We start from the raw sequence: 20,883 nt of genomic DNA, 5'->3' as shown, positions 1-20,883 counted from the left end.
CATAATTATAAATTTAGTTATATGGTTACCTGGTCAGAGTACATTTAGGACTGTGTGTATTAATATCAGTTTTTTAAAAAAGAAAAAAGCTCTGAAATTAAATAGTGCAAGAATACTGAAATATTCTGAAACTATCTATCACTGTATAGCACCCAAGTAATACAGTAAGTTTTTTAAAAATACAAAATACTGAAGTTACTTTTAAACATCTGCAATACAATTTGGGCAGGGACCATCTTTTCATTGTGAGTTAGTGCCTAGGAAGCCCCACTCTGCTAGGCACTGACTGTGATACAAATAATAAGTAATAGGTTGATGGAAATAAGTGAAATACAGAAATCCACCAAGATATACTGTAAAATATAAATGAAATCTAATAAGAAAATAAGACTGCCAGGGAGTAAGGGCCTTCAGCTGAGAACAGTCCTTATACCGGAAACGGTCTCCAGGAGCAAGACAGCAAGAGAGTACCTTAGTTGAAATGATGGAGCATGAGTGAAGAAGCTACCTCTCAGTTAGGCAGGCTACCAGAAATTCTCTGCTTCAAAGAGTCCACTTTCAATTACATGTGGAATGACTATAGGTAGCCATATAATATAGCTATTAAAAGTATAGAGGTGTTATTCTGGTAAAGACTTAGAAATAACTAAGGCTCAAGCAGCTATATTAAGATCCACTTCAGAGCGGAAAGGTCATACAGAGCATCTTAAGGTATGGCTACATTGCTATAAAAACCTGCAGCACTTAGTCTCAGAGCCGAGGTCAGCTGACTCAGGCTCACGAGGATCAGGCTGTGGGGCTATAAAATTGCATTAATATAAAACATCCAACTTTTCTATTGGAAAAGATCAAACAATCTCTGCCCATTTCTCTTGATGCTGCAGTTCTCCAAATCAGGTTCACTTGTGTCTTGTTTGGACTGAGTTTGTCAGTGGCTTTCATGCAGGTTCTGATTTCAGTCAGATGCTAGGAGATGGACACTCCACAGATCTGGGTTTGACAAAAAGGAGGCAAAGTTAGTTATCATCCACACTGAATTAAGCTGCAATCCATTATGCCTTGTAATCCTCTCCACTGGCTTTTCCATCATATTGAATATGAGGGGTAATGAGAATGATCCCTACGCTCTGTGTAAGAAAATTTAGGGGTGGAAGAGCAAGCTTTATCCCCAGAGGAGACATTAAAGCATAGTTAATAGTATCAAAAGTTGCTTACAGAATAAAAATCAGTATGGAAACATTTGGTTTATCTTTAGCTATATGTGTACAATGCAAGTACATTAAACGCAGAGTTAAAACTTATATAAAACAGTGTTATAAAATGATTAAAATCAGTTGTAAATACATAAAAAAAAAATTAGAGCAACTGGATGGGCTGACAGTTTTTTTTCCTTGAGTTTTCTGTAATGTGGCACATCACTGTAGTACATAAGGGCTGATACTTGTATTTGCAGTAGAGTGATTTGGTAGTACATAAGTATTTCTTATATTTCATTTGCTTTATCATTTTTTATAGTTTTAGGTGAGCTTGCACACTATTCAAATATAAACTATTTTTGTAACTAAAAATACACTTGTGTGTTTCATGTTAAAACTTTTCTTCAAAAAAAAAAATCTCAGTTACTCAGGAACATTGTAATGAGAATTAGCTAAGCATTTAGGACTAAATCATATGGCTGCTAGGCTATATAATGCAATCACAGAGTCGTCTTCTCATCTGGAAAAGGCTGATTCCCACCCTCCCAGGAGCAGCTGTGAGAGCTGATAATTCTCATAGCTGACACAATGATTTTGGTACTGGAGAATGATTTTAGCTGAGGCAGTGTTTCTCCCTTACTCCCACTGAGGTAGAAGTGACCTGAATGGGCTGGGCTGGCTTCACTATAACTAAAAAGAGGGTGATGACGTGTGGGGGGCATGCTGGGAATGTTCACCTTCCGAAACATCAATCTATTTAAGCTGGGAAGGAAGAGCAGAAAAATACATGTAACCCGCTCCCCACACACACACCGCCCCAGTCTCTCACCACCAACAGCTCTGTGGGATTACAGCAAGCCTAAGGCTGCAGTTCATGGACACAGCATTGTGAGGGAGAGGTGACTAGAATCTATTCTCAGCTACTTCAGGTGTTGGGTGCTTCACACTTTGTTTCTGTTGAACTTTTCTGTCTCTCTCGCCACACAAGGCTCAACCATGTGCAAGATCAGTCCATTTGGCACAGAGCTGTTTTTGTGGTGATAAAGGAACTTCAGTGCAACTTACTACTATAGAACTTGCTGTGACGATTTGGCCCATAGTTGACTGTGAAACCTGGAAGGGAAAATGACCAACAAAAATCTATTATACTTTCCTGTCCTATGAGCTTTGAAAACATTGCCTTTCTCACTAGAGAATCGTTCCTGTCTTAATCTTAATCTCAGCCTTTGTCATTACATATTTACATAAGCCATGTTTTCCCCCAGAGTTTAACTAAACTAATAAAAATGAATAAGCAAGTCATATTTCATTTGCTTGTTTATACTGTTTAACAATAATATAAACATTATAGACCTAGCAATATAGATAACATTTCCTTTTCTGATTTTCCTCTCCAGCATGTTTTAGTCTCTTAGAATAAAGAATGATGCTTAACATTTCTTTTCTGCATCTTGCAGATCACCAGGAGAACCTCACTCTGAAAACATTGAAACTAGCCGAATGTAAGTATAGTAAGCAATAATTAGATGGGTTTTGTGTATTATGTTTAACGCTCCTCTGAGCTAAATGCAACAGCAGCTTTTTGCAAAAATAAATAAACCTTTAAGTGTACATTTAAAAACAAACAAGAAAATCATTTGGCTGTCTCCTTGCAAGACCTGTGCACTATTGTTGTAGGTGAGTTGGTCCCAGGATATTAGAGAGACAAAATGAGTGAGGTAATATCTTTACCTCTGTGTAGCTCAAAAGCTTGTCTCTCTCACCAGCAGAAGTTGGTCCAATAAAAAATAATACCTGTCCCACCTTGTCTCTGCAAGACCTATGTCCAATTTAGTATTTTTCTCCAAAAGAGTAGTATTTGGTTCTTAGTCTAGAAATGTAATTCTCACTGAAATAACATTTTTTTAGAAGTTTCATTTCGTACCAGCCAGCAGATGGTAGCATAATACAGTATCTGAAACTTACAACCCTGCGTTTAGACCTAATAGCATGTCAAATTGTACTCCTGAAGAAGAGCTCTATTGAGCTCAAAAGTTTCTCCTTCACCCAACAGAAGGTGGTCCCATAAAAGGTATTCTCTCACCCACTATGTTTCTCTAAATTATACTTAAGGCCCTACCAAATTCACAGCCATGAAAAACGTGTCACTGACTGTGAAATCTGGTCTTTTGGGTGCTTTTACCCTATACTATATGGATTTCACTGGAGGATACCAGTTTCTCAGATTGTAGGGCCTGACCCAAAAGGGAGTTGCGCGGGGGTCACAAGGTTATTTTAAGGGGGGGGTTGCAATATTGCTACCCTTATTTCTGCACTGCCTTCAGAGTTGGGCAGCCGAAGAGAAGCAGCTGTTGGCCAGGGGCCAAGCTGTGAAGGCAGTAACCCACCTGCAGCAGCACAGAAGTAAGGGTGGCAATACCATACCATGCCATCCTTCCTTCTGCACTACTGCTGATGGTGACTCTGCCTTCAGAGCTGGGCTCCTGGCCAGCAGCTGACCACCCAGCTCTGAAGGCAGCACCGCTGCCAGCAATGGTGCAGAAGTAACAATAGCAGTACCACAACCCCCCTCCCCACCCATAACCTTGCTGCCCCTCCCCACCCCCACCCCCCCCCGCAACAGTGCAGAAGTAACAATAGCAGTACCACAACCCCCCTCCCCACCCATAATCTTGCTGCCCCTCCCCCCCCAGCAACAGTGCAGAAATAACAGTAGCAGTACCACAACCCTCCTTCCTGCCAATAACCTCCCCCCCCCCCCCCCCCCCGCAACTCCTTTTGGGGTCAGGACCCCTACAGTTACAATGCTGTGAAATTTCAGATTTAAATAGCTGAAGTCATGAAATTTATGATTTTTTAAATCGTATAACCATGAAACTGACCAAAATGGACCATGAATTTGGTAGGGCCCTAATTATACTCCTAGAGTTTTAACATCTGATTGCACACATTTGAAAACAACTTGATTAGTCAGATACTTAGCAAAATAGAAAACATCAGGTTTTGTATTTTGTTGGAAGTGGGTTGCAGAACTAGAGAGAACGATCCTTGACCTGGTATGGAAACTTGTATAATGTAGTTTGTGCTTGTTTTCCATATTGATTATTGCAACTTGCAAGTTAGCTAATTTCCAAAGCAGCATTATAATTATAATTAGATGTGTTCCCTGTTTATAAGAGCTGAGTAGAATCCGGGGCTGCTGACTTTATTGGCCCTGATTATTTTCAGGTTAACTGGAAGCATGCTCAAGCTATGCAGAAATGCTCATTCATACTTCAAAACGAAAAAGAGATTTGAAAAAAGGCTATAAAACTACTGAAAAGTAAATAAATTCTTTTGGACCTTCCTTTTCTACAGGTCAGCAAGGCACTTCTCAGCAAGGTTTCTTTAAATTCTCCTACAGTTGGGAAGAAAAACTCCAGAATACAAAAAGAAACACACAAATATTGTAGATATAAGAGCCTAACTGACATATGAAGAGAGATGGTCCAAAAGAAGTTAATAGAGGAAGGATGACTCAGTGTTAGGGCAATAGTCTAGGAGTTAGGTTTAAATTCAATTCCTTCTCTGCCACAGACTTCCTATGTCATGTTGGACAGTCTCTCTGCTTCATATTGTCAGGATAAATGCATTCAAGATTGCAAGATGCTCAGCTGCTGTAAAATACCTATCAAGCGTAGGAAGAGAAATGAGTCAAAACTGTTTTCCTTTCAACAGTTTGGCAGCCCCATTTTTGGTTTTTTCTGTGATTTTTTTTTTCCTTGTAGAATTTGGAGCTGAAAGGAATGAGAATCTGAGGGTGCCATGTTTGTTTTACACACAGACTGAAAAAATTTTGTTACATGAGTTAATGAGACAGTGATTGGAATCACTCTGATTATTCAGATCCCTGCACTTCGGCTAAAAATGATTGTTAGACACTCAGATTTTGAGGATCTGCATATTTTTGAGCAATAAGTATACAATGAATATGGATATTACACATGCAGAAATGAAGACCTGGAACTGCATAACTGAATAACCATATGGTTATTCATCACCAACTGCAGAATTTCTGCAGTCTGCCAGACACAGTTGCTCTTAATACACAAAATGGTACATTTTGTTTTAGTTATGCAGTTCCTGGCACTCTGATTCTGGATGTCTGATCTGCATAATCATTGTACGGTTAGAACAATAACTACAGTATTCAGTCCATGTACTCCAGCTAGTAAAGTCTGTCAGCCAGTTAGAATGCAGAGATTTTCATAATCACTTTTCAGTTTTGCTAATTGCACTGTGAATATGCAGATTGATTTACTTTAGTTTACTATGATTTCTCTACTCAGATCCTAGACTGTTAAAGCTGTGTGCCAGCATCATGGATGGCCAAATGCTTTTAATTCACTTCAGCTAAACCAGGAAAATTTACATTTTATATGTTTGATATTTTCGCCTCTTCATGTGACTGCCAAACATCAAGAATTGACATTTAAAAAAAAAAAAAAAAATTTGTGTCTCTTCCCTTGCATTTCCTCCTCCCCTTTCTCCAGTGAAACTGGGCTCTTGTCCCCATAATAACTTTTATTTATCCAAATGTTTCGGTTTCATTGGATTCCCACTTCTAGCTCCATACTTCATTGACTCATATTTGTCAAGTTTTTGTCATAAATGTGCTTTTCACAGACCTCATTCAAGTGCCTGGTTTGTCCCTGCTATCTTAGCTGAGTTGCCTCATCCTTTCCTCCCCCTTACTAGATTCACACAATATCCCTTTCTGATTTCCTCCTTTGATTAGTCTCACTTTCAAAGCCTGTTCCAGCTTAATTTGTGGGGGGGGTTTCCATTGATGCAGCAAGATCTAATTGCCTGCCTCATCAATATCTCCAGGCTGTTGTCCTGATTCTCACACTACATCAGATCTCCACTGATGCCTCTCGCCATCTTTCAAGGCAGGTGTCCTGGTGTGTTGATGAGACATTTCATTTCTGTGGCCCCCTCTCTCTCCCTGCTTATTCTTTTCAGGGTCAAGACTTTGAAACGCTAGGGGTTTTGAGCCCTCCTGTGATCATCACTACTTTTCTTGTGTTTGTGCTTAGTGCATAGTCATCTCTTTGATGCTGCATTTCTGTCATATTATCACTTGCGAAAGAAGGGAGGGAGGAAGACTCCAGCAGCTTCCAAAAATACGCCCAAACATATGTCTCTTACAGAGAGGCATGACTAGTACTTTTTTTGTCAAGGACTGGGTGGGCTTACATCCTATCATCTGCTTTCAGATGTCGCCCTGTGTCTTCATCCTGAGAGTGGCCAATAGCCATCCCAGTCTCTTCCAAAAATGCAAGTAAATCCAACACATAGCTCAACACTCTGGCCACGGGCCTCTGAATCAAACACCCATATTTAATGCAAAGACTCTGCATTGGCATCAGTTCCTTCTTTGCAGGTCTAAAGAGGGGCTATATCTACAGCAATACTTCCACATTAGAGTCCTGCACAATCCTGTGTTTCACTGTCACCAGGCTGTACTAGAAATTCCACACAGCGCCCAGGCAACACACGCATTCAAAGAAAATCAGTACATTGAGGGAGCCACTGCTTTCTTTGAAATGTCATGCTCTGTTCATCAGGAAAGCACGATTCAGCTTCCCAACTCAGAGCCATTACGGCCCTTGATAACTGGTAGCAACTTTAGTAATCCTCCACTAAGAGTGCCTATTGTTCTCCATGCTACAGCCACAGAAGCTTGAAGGTTATGTCAAGACTCTCTTCAGGACTGAGCTGCTTCAGCTGCCAGCCTAAAATGTGTTTGTGCCCAGGTTACTTGCAAAGCCACCGCCTTTATGAAGCATTGTTACCCAAAGTTGTCATCTGAGCAGGAATCCGTTACTGGATTATCTGTGTTACAGAGCCTGTTCCCCATTTAAGGGTGCTTAAACTTTGTTCCCCCCTCCCTGCAGTAGGTATTTTTTGTTTGGAAATATCTCTTTCCTCTCATTCTGGGACTGTCTCTGGCATTTAACCCTCAATTTCTCATTGTTGGAAGGTACATTACTTCCCTATTTTAAATCCATTGTTTCTGTTTTCATATTTCCATATTAGTCCTTGTTTTAGTTTGGAGACAGTCCTCAAGCCTTTGGGTTTCCAAGAGGGGGAGTTTAGTGGGATGAACATCTTTTGGAGAAAGCAAATTACTTACCTGCAGTTCTTGTTCTTTGAAAATGTATTGCATAATTTAACATCTTGCTGTGAAGTTGCAAGAATAAATTTAGTGGAAAACTTCAAGTTTAAAATACAGGTGTACAAAAATAAATATGAATATACCTGGAACATTGTATGAAATATGCACATGAATATAAAGCAGATTTACAATATATCATTGGTTTATCACTTACCAGTCCTGCTCCATATAGACTCTGGAGGGTTATGTAATTTATTATAGGTCAGTCTTTCTTTGTGTTTTTTTAAGTGTTTTTTTTTATTTAGGAGTTTCTGCCTCCTGCTTTCAAAAAGATCTGACTTTAGGACTATTAAAACCTGGCCCAGTATCCTCTCTGTATGGACACCAGTCTGTTGCAAATGTACCCAACTGCTGGGTCCCACATGCATCTTATGTCCCCTGGGTCTTGGCAGAGTCTAGTCACTGTTTAGCTCTGGATCTGACAAGCGTATTTCGAGACCTCTTGTCAGAGTCCTTCGTTGGCATGGGAGACTTTTATACAGACTCCCCAGACCTTGAAACCTGTGCTTTATATCTCCATAGCACCCAGTTGCTTACATATGCTTTCCAAAGCTCTACCTAGGCTGTGGACAACTGGGCTTCTGCTTCAACTAACCCCTTTAGGGACAATATAGCAGGAAAGCAAGGATTGTAGGCTTAGCAAAGGTATTTCTTTAGCACAGAAACTCTACTCTTTAAAGTACTAAAGTTACAGATTTCTGAAAACAACAAAAAGTACCAAGGCACACCCTCCCCATGTCTGAGCTTTCCCTTTTGTGAGTCAGAGGTTGGTCACTGCTCAGGCTGAACAGAGCCCCTCTTGCCCTCTCTTCGGCAAGTCCTTACAGGTGGCGATGGTTGCTCCCTCCTACCCCTGGCCTTAAATAGCCTGTCTTCTTGCCATGTACTCTACTGGAACTCTCCAACCCTCTGCCTCAATTTTGTATGCATCCCCTGTGAAAAAACATTGTTCCATGGGAGTTGCCAGCAGCTTAGAGACCATCAAATCCAGTAGCTTGATGACTTTTCAGTGATAGTCCTTCAATGAGGTGATGCAAACATCTCCTGGGCAGGGCTGCTGTTTGGAATGCAGTTCAGTAGACTTGCCTTGGGTAAGTGTAGAATACAAGTTCAACGCATAATACGAAATAGAGTCTATAATTTGATACAAATATATCCCACTCCGTCACAAGGACATAAGGGGCAATTTAGGCAGTTGGCTGAGGTGTTCAAAAAGAGCACCTATACATGTTTTGGAGGCACGCAACATCTGTGCAGTTTCCCACGTGGCCTAGTGCTGCTGTAAGCTGACCTGGACATAATTCAATAGGATATATATTTTTAGAAAATAAGAATCACAGAAAAATTAGTCGTATGTTTGTCTACATTATTTGTTTGCTTCAGGAGAATTCTAACCACCACCAACCCAATTCAGTTTTGAAACACCACATGAAAAATGTTTCTGAATTTACGCTGGGGACAAGACTTTTTAACCTGCGAAAAAATCATGGAGGGTGAGGGATAGAGAGGATATAATACTTAATATTTTATATATTTGGTATCAAGGCAATATACAGACTGACTAATCCTCACAAGCCCGTGAAGTTAATATGAAAAAGGGGATAATATTCACCTGTGGAGACAAAGTTGATGGTGACTTGATCAAGGCCACACAGCTAGTGCGGGAGTCAGGATTGGAGCTCAGGACTTTCCCGATTCTGTCTTGTGCTCATTCCTGCACACTTCACTAACTGAAGAGGGTGAGGAGGAAGAAAACAGAGAGGAAATGCTTGAAATTTTTTTAAATAACTGAACAGACCTTTCAGCAGTTTGAAGTCTATTTTGATTTTGTAATCTCTCAAAGTATCAATAAAAGTAAAAAACTTCAGTATAATAACTTGAGGGTGCTTCATTTTAACTTAGTAATAAACTGAATCTTAGACAAATAAAAACTTCAGCCTTCAACTGAGTTTATTCAGCGCAGTATACAAGCTATTACTTCAGAAACAAAAAGCATCCTCAGGTTAGTTTATTAAAGCTGCATTTTCCTGCATGGCCTTTTCAGAAATGACTGATCTGAGAACTAAGGCACAGCCTTTTTTAAAGGTGGTACAGTCTATTTATACCTCCTACAATCCTGACTACTTTACTCATGATCAATACAATCATTGTCTAGAAACTACATCTCCTATAATTTTTCACCTTATAAGCCATTAAGTGTATAAAATGCAAGAATTTGTAGGATTCAGTATTTCTGAAACTGACGAGGGATAACTGATACACAAATGCGATTTGGGATGAGCGGTGGTTTGGCTATATGGGGGTGTTAATGTAAATAATACAAATATGGAATTTGCTTCTGCATCCATTCTAGTTCTGTCATCATTATGCTAGCCAATTGGAGCAGGCAGACTGGAGACCAATGGCCATTAAGAACGTACCCAAAGTTTGTAAATTAAAACTCTAAAAGGGCAGGTTTCAGAGTGGTAGCCATGTTAGTTTGTATCAGAAAAAACAAGGAGTCCTTGTGGCACCTTAGAGACTAACAGATTTATTTGGGAATTTATTTGAGCTTATGCCCAAATAAATTTGTTAGTCTCTAAGGTGCTACAAGGACTCCTTGTTTTTTCTAAAAAGGCAGTAGCTGTGCTCCCAAATTGACCTGTGCCCTTGTTGGCCCATGTTGTCTTGTGACTTTCACTATATTTCCATAGCATCATAAAATAAGGCATGAAGGGAGCATCAGATCATGTAGTCTGACCACCTGTATATCACAGGCCACCAGCACCATTCAAAATCCACATATTAACCCAACAACCAATATTAGACCAAAGTATTAAAGCTCACAGGGAGACTAAACTGCTATATGCCACAGGCAGAGAATAGGCTGGACCAAGTTGCACCAATACCTGAGGCCCCTGCAATGTCACAGAATTGAGATGTGTCCAGATGATCTAGGCAAGTGACATGCAGCCCATGCAGAAGAGGAAGTTGAAAAAAGCCCTGAGTTTGGGGGGAAATGCCTTCCCAACCTCATATATGGCAATCAGTTACACCCTGAGCATATGAGCAGAACCAGCCATCCAAGTACCTGAGAGAGAGAGAGAGAATACTCAGAGGATCAGCCCACCCATCCATTGTCCAACTCCAGCTGCGGCCATCCTTGATGCTTCAGAGGAAGGAGGCAAAAAAAAAAAAAAAAAAATACATAGAGGGGGGTTAAAAATCCCTTTGTGACTGGCTGACACCCTGAAGCATGAGATTTAGGAACACAAGACATAAACCGGAAGGCCCCCAGAAGGCTGCTGAGCCCAAACCTCTACCGTCACAACCAACTCTTTCATATACTTCCATCCGTAAATTTGTCCAGCTCTCTCTTAAAACTAATTACGTATTTGCTCCCACAACTCCTATTGGGAGGCTAACCTGTTCTTCCAGTCTCCTCTCATAAGATAGGCCCTCTATTCCCCTGATCATCCTAGTAGCTATTCTCTGCGCATGTTCCAGTTTGAATTAATTTTTCTTTAATATGGGTGACCAGAATTTTACACAGTATTCCAAATGAGGCCTTACCAGTGCCTTGTACAATGACATTAATACTTCTCTATCTCTACTGTAAATGCATAGCCTGATGCATCCTGGCATCACATTTGCCTTTTTTGCAGCTGCATCATACTGAAGAGCCTAGTCATCCTGTGATCAGCCAGCACATGCAGGTCTCTCTCATCTTGTGTCACTTCCAGCAAATGAGCCCTTAGCTTATTTGACCCTAAGTACGTTGCCTTGCCCTTTGTACTGTTAAATTTCATCCCATTTCTGTTACTTCGAGATCACATTCTTTTTCCTGCATAATCTTCTGATTCTCCTGTGTATTAACAATACCTTCCAACTTTGCATCATTAGTATGGCTGTCGATTTATTCCAGTTAACTCCCACGATTAACTCAAAAAAAATTAATCATGATTAATCGCAGTTTTAAACACTTTGTTAAACAATAGAATACCAATTGAAAGTTATTAAATATTTTTGGCTGTTTCTACATTTTAATATATATTGATTTCAATTACAACACAGAATACGAAGTGTACAGTGCTTATTTTATATTAATATTTTTATTACAAATATGTGCACTGTAAAAATGATGAAAGAAATACTATTTTCAATTCACCTCATACAACTATTGGAGTCAGAGTAACAGCCGTGTTAGTCTGTATTCGCAAAAAGAAAAGGAGTACTTGTGGCACCTTAGAGACTAACCAATTTATTTGAGCATAAGCTTTCGTGAACTACAGCTCACTTCATCGGATGCATACTGTGGAAGGTGCAGAAGATCTTTTTTATACACACAAAGCACGAAAAAATACCTCCCCGCACCCCACTCTCCTGCTGGTAATAGCTTATCTAAAGTGATCACTCTCCTTACAATGTGTATGGACATTACATGAGTCTCTCTCAAAGTCTTCTCCCCTCATTCCCTACCTTAAAACCCTTCTTATCAATCATTCCAGTCTCTGTTCCAGAAGGCTAGTATCCCAGGTAAACAAGTGGAGTCCATCAGTTAAGAAGAGTCTTCTTTCTGTGAATGCCTTCCCATGGTCAATCATCCCAAAATCTTCCTCAGAGCACCAATCCTTGAGTCATCTGTTCATCTTCATTATCTTGCCGCATCTTCACCCTCCTTTAGGGACTGACGATCATTTCCACATCTTTAAGCATCTTTCCAAGCCTAGTGTAATTATCCTTGATCTAGTCCATTGGGAATTTAGTAAGGTCATTCATCCCAACATTCAACACAGTCGGTGAATTTTTCCCCCCCACTCCCATCAGGATCCTTTTGAAATTCATGTTCACATCTTGTATTCTTTCTCCTGACAGATAATGAACTCTTCTGTCTCTCTTAGGTCTAGTGACAGGCCCGTCAATTCTTCTTAGGATGGAGTCCCTGGTCACATAGAGACCTGTCTATTCCTGATGTTGGTATGAATCTCACATTCTTTTGCAGTCCCCTGTACATCATCTTCATTTTTCCTTGGGCTCCAGTCCTTGGCTAGCTCCATTCTCTCTTCTGCAAGGACTGACTTCCCTTCTTTTCTTCCTCGATATCCCATCTGCCTGTTTCTTCTCCTCCTTCAACTCTATTTCACCTCCACTAGCTGGTCTTTTCCTCTGCCTTGTCTTCATGGTCACATTCTTCCATTGATCGCCCTCCTCCTCTGGCATTCTGCCCTCCAGGTCCTTTTGTGGACACCTGACGAACAAATATTGAGGAGTTTGTGCCACCTCCTCTTTTGTTTTAAATCATCAAATCCCCATTAGAATTCTGTCATCTCCAGCTGCATCTCCAGTCCTTGAATCTTCTCTGCCATGAAGGCTCTATCAGGTAACAGTTTATGCATAAGTAGCTTCCATCAGAGGTACATACCAGAGCTACCACATCTGACCATCATCTTTGTCTCCTCTCCTCCTTGGGGCGCTTCTAGTGTGCTGCTTCAGTAGTTATCATCGTCTTCACTTCGTAGACCCTACTTCTGGGGGGGGAAAAGAGGAGAAAAATGCCTGCCTCCAAACTCTCACATAAATTTCACTTTTAGCTGCTAGTTGTTTGTTTCAGCTACAGTTGTTTCCAGAAGTGCATTATAAAAATACTGCAGCTGTATCAGTGATTCAAAATTTTGTCTTGCAAGATCTCCTATTTCATTTATTTTTAATATAATAAAGGGCAAACAGTAATTCATGAATTAAAACATCAACATTTTAAATTATTTTTCTTTCGTTTTCTACATAGAAAATTGGCACTATTTGCCTTTTACTTCCATAATTTCCACATGATGCCTGTTGACATAGTTCACTTGTTGGGGATAATCTAACACTGATTTTTTTTCATTGTGCTTGTTAGAGAAGGGAATTAGATAATGATAATGCTGCCTTGGTGCTTTGAGTTCCTACTGAATTAATTTGTATAGGAGATTGTAAACTTCAGTGAATATTAATGTATATGTTTTCCTAAAGGCATTAAATAGTGATGCTGCTCTGTACATAAAAGTATAAAAGTTAGCATGCATGTAATCCTTTTTAAAAAAACTCACCATACTTTATACTGTTGTGCTAAGTTACTACAAAATCTTATTATGCTTCATTCACAAATGTGTGGTTATGTAAATTGAACACTTAAAGGTTGTGTTTTTGCACCAGTTAATAACCTAGGTTAACACCAGATAACAGAACTTTGGAATTTTACTTGTGAATTCTTTATTCAAAACAAAACGGTAGACAGAGATGTGGTTTTAAATTTCTTCTGAAGCTGGTAAAATGTTTATACATCTCTCATTTGCTTGGTTGCCTAGTTATGTGTGTGTTGCGCTTACATGTTTAGCTTATTCACCATTTCTCGTGCAAGTGTTGAGTTATTTGAGAAATGCAGATTCAAGTGCTATCATGTATTTAAAGTATATACTCTCTTTTTATTATGGAGAAACTGTTCTTGAATTTTTCAATAAAACAAATAATCCCCCATAATCTATTCCACAATTTACGACTAGCCTTGGGCATGCTAAATGCTATGATCTTGAAACCCAAATTATAGTACTGAACAGACAAACTTAAGAGGCTAGTTCCTAATAAAAATTAAAACGCCTCTGAACTTGTGGTTATTTGTAATTGAATTGTGGCATATTTACAAAGGGATGTCTGTAAGCATTCTCCATTATTGTACAAAAGCAGTCAGTGTAAGTTAAAGTTTATTTAAAATAAAAACCAAGATTTCAGATATTTCTTTGTAATAGCTAAAAGCAAAATTGTCTGTGATTTTGGGGAAATTTACACACATTTCTGGAAGAAACTAGACATACCAGAAAGAAAAGGAGTACTTGTGGCACCTTAGAGACTAACCAATTTATTTGAGCATAAGCTTTCGTGAGCTACAGCTCACTTCATCAGATGCATACTGTGGAAAGTACAGAAGACGTTTTTATACACACAAACCATGAAAAAATGGGTGGTGATCACTACAAAAGGTTTTCTCTCCCCCCACCCCACTCTCCTGCTGGTAATAGCTTATGTAAAGCGATCACTCTCCTTACAATGTGTATGATAATCAAGGTGGGCCATTTCCAGCACAAATCCAGGGGAGAGAGAACCTTTTTGTAGTGATCATCACCCATTTTTTCGTGGTTTGTGTGTATAAAAACGTCTTCTGTACTTTCCACAGTATGCATCCGATGAAGTGAACTGTAGCTCACGAAAGCTTATGCTCAAATAAATTGGTTAGTCTCTAAGGTACCACAAGTACTCCTTTTCTTTTTGCAAATACAGACTAACACGGCTGTTACTCTGAAACTAGACATACCAGGAGAATGAAATATTCTGTTTCATTCAAACAGTCTTCAGATGTGGGTATTAGTGTATAATACTTGTAAACTGAAGGGAGTCTGTATAGGATTTCTACTGTCCTGCTTGACTTAGAGCTTGTCTATATGGGGAAATCTACTGGCATTATTATACCACTCTAGTTGTACTGGTATAATTCCTCGTGTGGATGCACGTTCTGGAATAAGAGAACCTCTTTCTCTGTTTAGCTTATGTCACTTCCACACGCTTTTTGCACTATTTTAACTCTATGGGTTTAGATATAGAAAAATAGTTAAAATAGAAATAGAAAAATAGAAGTATGTTTAAATTGGTACAAAAATAGTGTAGATCAGTCCTTAGTGTCAACATTAACAATTTCATTGCTGATCTATCTCCAGATAGGTATTTATATTGCCCCTCCATCATTATCAGATTTTGTCATTATACTTGCAATAACCCTGTGAGATATGCAAGTATTAAAGACTAAAAGCCTGTGTATACTACATATTCTTCTTCGAGTGATGCTCCGAATATGTATTTCACACATCTTAGCAGTGTCCGTTCACCTGCATGTGCGTGGTGCGTTCCTTTCTGTTCCCAGCCAAGGGTATAATCGGTAGTGCGGGTCAGCGCCACTCTAGTTCCCTCTTACTGCTGAGTTGGAACCCCTGTTCCTTCATGCTCTTAGTTTTGCTCTGAGAATGACCACTCCTTGTTCAATGTACATAGTTTTAGATAGTTGTATTTTGTCATTTTAGAGATAGCAAGTAAGTTCTTCCCCTCTTTGGGGACCATCCTCACCCATGGGAACTATGCTCTGGATTCCAAGATTTAAAATTTTTCTCCTGCCTGTGCTCACTCTCTATGAGTGATGAGCACCAGAGGTGCCTTTACTGCCTTGACAAGACACATATTATGGCTCACTGCTCCATCTGCAAGTTCTTCCCACCCCAAACCAAGGAAGCTCGAGAGCTTTGCCTCTGTAAGTACTTGATGGAGGAAGCCATGAGACCAGAAACCCTAGTACAACATCCGTCTCCAGCAGTAAGCGCCCCTGTGAACACTCCCCATGCCCTGGATCCATTGGTACCAAAGAGAAAGGTCAAGTCCTGACAGGAGAGTAAAAAAACACTCTCATGGGCGTAAGAGCAGATTCCCAATGCAGACTGCTCCTAAGCACAGCGTTTCCTCCCCATGTGGCAGGTAAGGCCAGGTGCAAATGGAATCTGACCGTACCGATGACTGCTCCGGTAGGCAAGGATATCGCCCATCTTACCATTATCCCTGCGCCTCTTGGATAGGCCGGCCGCAAGGACACCACCTGGGCACTCCGGCATTTCCAGAGGTATACCACAGACTCCTTGACGCTCTGAGCCTTTCTTGTCAATGGAGGAGCTGATCCTTCCATAACCACAGTCTCCACTCCTCTCTAGACCCCCCCCCCACTCACTAATGTCATCCCCACCCCAGCAGACGAACCTCTCCTACTGCTGCCAGAGAAGCCCATCCCATTACAGCATTGCAACCCTCCGGTACCAGTGGTCCACCTATTGCCAGATCCATCTGAGGAGTTCTTGGAGCCGGAGCCTCATTTTCTCCAATGTCCCACTGAAGTCTGGACTTGCAACTCAGATTGCCCTACCCCCTAGCATATGATCCAGCAGCAGAGACCTGGTACCGCTACCTGCAGGGCCCACCACAGCCTAGGGACTTGTCTTCTTGGCCAGACCAGGCACCCTGGGATTCCTGTTGCGGATGCCAGGCACCATTGCAGGCATCTTATTAACTGTCTCCTGTTCACCCAGTGGCACCACCGGTCTATGAGGAAGAGGCAGACATCAAACCAGTACCATCAGCTGCACTGGTCTCCACTGCTGCTGCTTCATTGTCGGGCGAGGTGCTTATTCCTCTCCCTCTCTCTTCCCACGACCATCGCCAGTACCAGGACTTGCTCTGGAGGATGGCGGCAGACCTGGGGATTCTGTTGGAAGAGGTCCAGGACCCACAACATCAGCTCCTGGACATTCTCAAAACCTTGGATGGCTCTACCCGTTAATGAGGCCATTCTTCAACTGACGCAGGCAGTATGGCACACTCCTGACACCGAAGAGGGCGTTTTGTGCCTGCTAATGGGGCAGATTTTCTCTTTACATTCCCACCTCCCCAGCTCTCTCACTGTCAGTGCAGCAGCAGAGCAGGCACACTAGTACCCACAGAAGTCTACTCCTCTGGGCAAGGCAGCAAAGAGGATGAATATGCTAGGCCAAAAAGTATATTCCTTGGTGGGATTACAGTTCCGGATTGCAAACTACCAGGATACGCTAGCTAAGTATGATTTTAATAACTACAACAGGTTAGCAGCATTCAAGGACAAGCTGCCACCGAACTAACAGCAGCAATTCCAGTCATTGGTGGACGAGAGGCGACTGGTGGCCAAGGTGGGCTTCCAGATCTCTGTGGACCTAGCTGACGTCCTCTCAGTCTCTAGCAACAAGATTCGTTATGCGCTGGGACTTGTGGCACCAATCATCCGGATTCCCCAGTGAGGTCTAAAGGACAATTGAGGACCTTCCTTTTGATGAGCACAAGATATTCCACAAGAAGACGAACAAATCCCTTCATTCGCTACTTTCCCTTAGTATATCCACTCCTGTCCCAAGACTCAAGCAACGGAGACAACCATTCTGAACCACCACCACACACTCCCTACCCAGCCTACTACCTATGCCTGTAGGAGGCGCCATGTAGGCAGCACCACTCACAACGGCCACACTTCCCCACCTCCACCACAACCCTTTTCCCAGCAGCAGCTAAAACCTCAGTTTTGACAATCAGTTCAAGACTCATGAATCTTCCCTGATGGCATCCGCAGCACCCTATATCATCTTTGGGAGCCATCTTGCCTTATTCACCTACAAATGGGACAAGATCACCATAGACAGTTGTGTACTGGAGATCATCCACCATGGATACTCCATAGAATTAATCTCATTCCCACCTAAGCAACTCTTCCCCCGGGGACCCACCCCATCAATGCATTCTCCAACAAGAAGCAGACACTCTGCTGCTTCTCAAGGGGGCCATAGAGTTGACCCACCTCAATACAAGGGCAGAGGCTTCTAGTCACCATACCTCCTCATCCTGAAGAAGGGTGGAGGACATCGCCCCATTCTAGATCTTTGGGTTTTATCAGAAAGAAAGTCCAAATTCTATATGGTAACACTGGCATCAGTTTATTTCCTCCTTCCCACCGGGAGCCTGGTTCGCAGCTCTCGACATGAAGCACGCTTACTTACATGTGGATATTCTCCCAGCCCACCACAAGTTTCTTAGTTTTTGGGTAGGACACCAATACTACCAGTTTCTGGTCCTTCTATTCGGTATAGTGACCGCTCCATAGGTGTTCATGAAGGTCTTCAGTGTGGCAGCAGCCCAAATTTACCATCTCGGCTACTTGGTATAGCCCTACCTCGATGACTGGCTCCTCGTGGTGCTTTTGCACCAGGAAGTAACCTCCTAAATGATCATTGCTAGGTATTTGTGTCAAGGAGGGAAAGTCAGTATTGATACCTACACAAACAATACACGTTATAGGTGTCTCTCGACTCCATAGAGGCGAGAGGCTTCCTCCCAGCTGAACTCTTTGCAACACTGACATCCATCCTTGCAGACCTACATCAGAGACTCTACACCACGTTCCAGCTTGCTCTCCTTGGCCATATGGCTGCCTGCACTATGTGACACCGCACGCACGTCTCCACGTGCATTGCCTCCAGGCATGGCTCCTCTCCATCTACAGACCCAGCAGGGACAATATGCAGACTAGTGTCATCGTTCCCTGGAGGGTGCTGGCCTCCCTCACGTGATGGGCTGATCCTTTCAAGGTCATGATCAGCACCCCCTACCAGATATCACCGTCACAACAGATGGCTCCCTCACAGGTTGGGGAGCCCACCTGGACCACCACATGGCCCTGGGAGTATGGAAGCTGTGGGAGACCAGGATGCCCATAAGTGTGTTAGAGCTCCAGGCAGTCCTCTTAGCCTGTCAGGCCTTTCTCCTGCTCATTCAATTCCTCCATGTTTAGCTGCTCTCTGAGGAGAACGCAGCAGTGGTATACATCAACAAGCAGCGTTGCTCTGAGCCCGTCCACCTTTGAAACTGGTGCATCGAAAACAACATAATGCTTCAAGCCACAAAGCTCCCAGACACCCAGAATCCTCTGGCCAACATGCTCAGGAGGACTCTCCACTTAAATCACAAGTGGGAGCTATACGACACCCCACTACGGTACCTCTTCAAGAACTGGGACACCCCTCAGTGGGATCTCTCTGCCACTCATGAGAGCCAGAAGCTGCCCCTCTATTGTTGCATTGGAGAAGTAGGGGGAAAACTCGAGTGCCGGCACTCTCTTCCTCCTCTGTACAGAACACCTCACTAAGCCTTTCCTCCCATTCCTCTTCTATGCAAGCTTTGCTGGGATGGAGCCACCATGATACTCGTAGGCCTATTCTGGCTCTGTCAGTTCTGGTTCATGGACCTCCTCTGACTCTCCACCTGCACACCGCTCTGCTTTCACACGCTCCTGAATCTATCTCACAACATCAGGGGAGAATCCAACATACTAGTCTGCGCCCTCTACACCTCACAGCCTGGTATTTGGATGGGGGTAGAGGGTAGTCCAGGCATGCTCCACTGCGATGCAGCAAATTCTTTCTCAGAGCAGGAGAGAATCCACCAGGGCATGCTACCGAGCTAAATGGAAACGATTCATGGCATAGGTGCGCTATCTGTACCAGTCGTCCTACGCTACGTTCTTGCCCTAAAAACGTCAAGCCTAGCCCTCAACTCTATACGGGGGCACCTGGCAGTGCCTTTCTCCTCCCCTCTGCATGGCATGTTTGTGTTTACGCACTCCACCACCACTGTCTGCTTCATGAAGGATTTACTGAACGCTTTTCCTCCAGTACTGAAGCCCATACTCCCATGAGACTTTAATCTCATCTGCTGTGCCCTCACAAAGCCACCCTTTGAACCATTGGCAACATGCTCCCTCTCCCACCTCTCGATGCAAGTGACATTCCTGGTAGCCATAACCTCAGCCAGGCAGGTCAGTGAGCTAGCAGCGATAATGACAGATCCCCCGCGCCCCACACACATACACACTCACTCACTCTCTCACTCTCACACACACACACACACAGAGTTTTCCTACATCTCCACCCTAAGTTCTTCCCAAAGGTATTGTCAGAATTGCACCTAAGCCAGTGCATCCACCTACCTGTCTTCTGCCCCAAACCGCATGCCTTCCCCAGTGACGGTCCTGCATTCACTTTATGTCTGCCCATTCACTGGCTTTCTACCTTCACAGGACTCGATCCTTTTGCACATCACCAATGGTTCATGGCCGTTGCCAAACCAAGGGTCAAACCCTCTCCTCCCAACAAATCTCCAAATGGGTCTCCGGATTCATCTGTGTATGTTACAAGCAATCCAGTGTAACCCCACCTAGTAGTCACAGCTCACTCTCTGAGTGCGAGCTGCCACATTGGCCTATTGGCAGATGTGTACTGGCAAGACATCTGTTGCTCAGGCACCTGGTGCTCTGTCCACATGTTTATGATGCATTATGCTGTCACAGAAGCAGCAGCTCAGATAGTTCCACACGTGTCCAAATTGCCAAAATCTCCAGCTTCCCCATAACAAATTCTGTATATATTCAGTTATGCATTTTAATACTAAATTTTCAGCACATTGAAAATAATAAATTACGGGCAGCATCAAATATTAAATGAAATAGATTACATAATTACAATACTGAAGTGACTGAATGATTAGTTTCCATAGGGAATTCAATAAAAGCCTCAGGGTTCATGTAACTGAAACTGTTGCAGAATCTTCAGTCTGCTGCAACATAGTGCAACAGAATTTAGGTCTAATTTTCCGTAGGGTACACGAGGCTCTGGGTAGGTGACAAACAAAACGAAAATGATTCTGAACAAGGAAAGTTAGACTAGTAAATAGAACAAACCTCTGGGTGTTATAAGCTGGTAGTAACCTAAGAGAAGCAATCAGCAGTTGGACAGGTGAACCTAGCTTCTGGAGTGACTTTTGGCCTCGGTCATAGTTGAGTTAGAGATG

General features: G+C 42.3%; 1 protein-coding gene across 7 annotated transcripts in view; it reads left to right on the top strand.

The window, feature by feature from the left end:
* Nucleotides 1-20,883, top strand: part of UBE3A (ubiquitin protein ligase E3A) — a 91,387-nt gene that overhangs the window by 35,603 nt on the left and 34,901 nt on the right. For all 7 annotated transcript variants that reach the window (XM_037898692.2, XM_037898713.2, XM_037898683.2 and 4 more), the window contains one exon: nt 2,654-2,698. In XM_037898692.2, the coding sequence (XP_037754620.1) occupies nt 2,654-2,698 (45 nt within the window). The remainder of the gene's footprint in view (nt 1-2,653; nt 2,699-20,883) is intronic.

This window comes from Chelonia mydas, chromosome 1 (genome assembly GCF_015237465.2).
Source record: "Chelonia mydas isolate rCheMyd1 chromosome 1, rCheMyd1.pri.v2, whole genome shotgun sequence".
Classification (NCBI taxonomy): Eukaryota; Metazoa; Chordata; order Testudines; family Cheloniidae; genus Chelonia; species Chelonia mydas.
The sequence above is the reverse complement of the archived record's forward strand: the minus strand, read 5'-3'. Positions and strand labels throughout refer to the sequence as shown.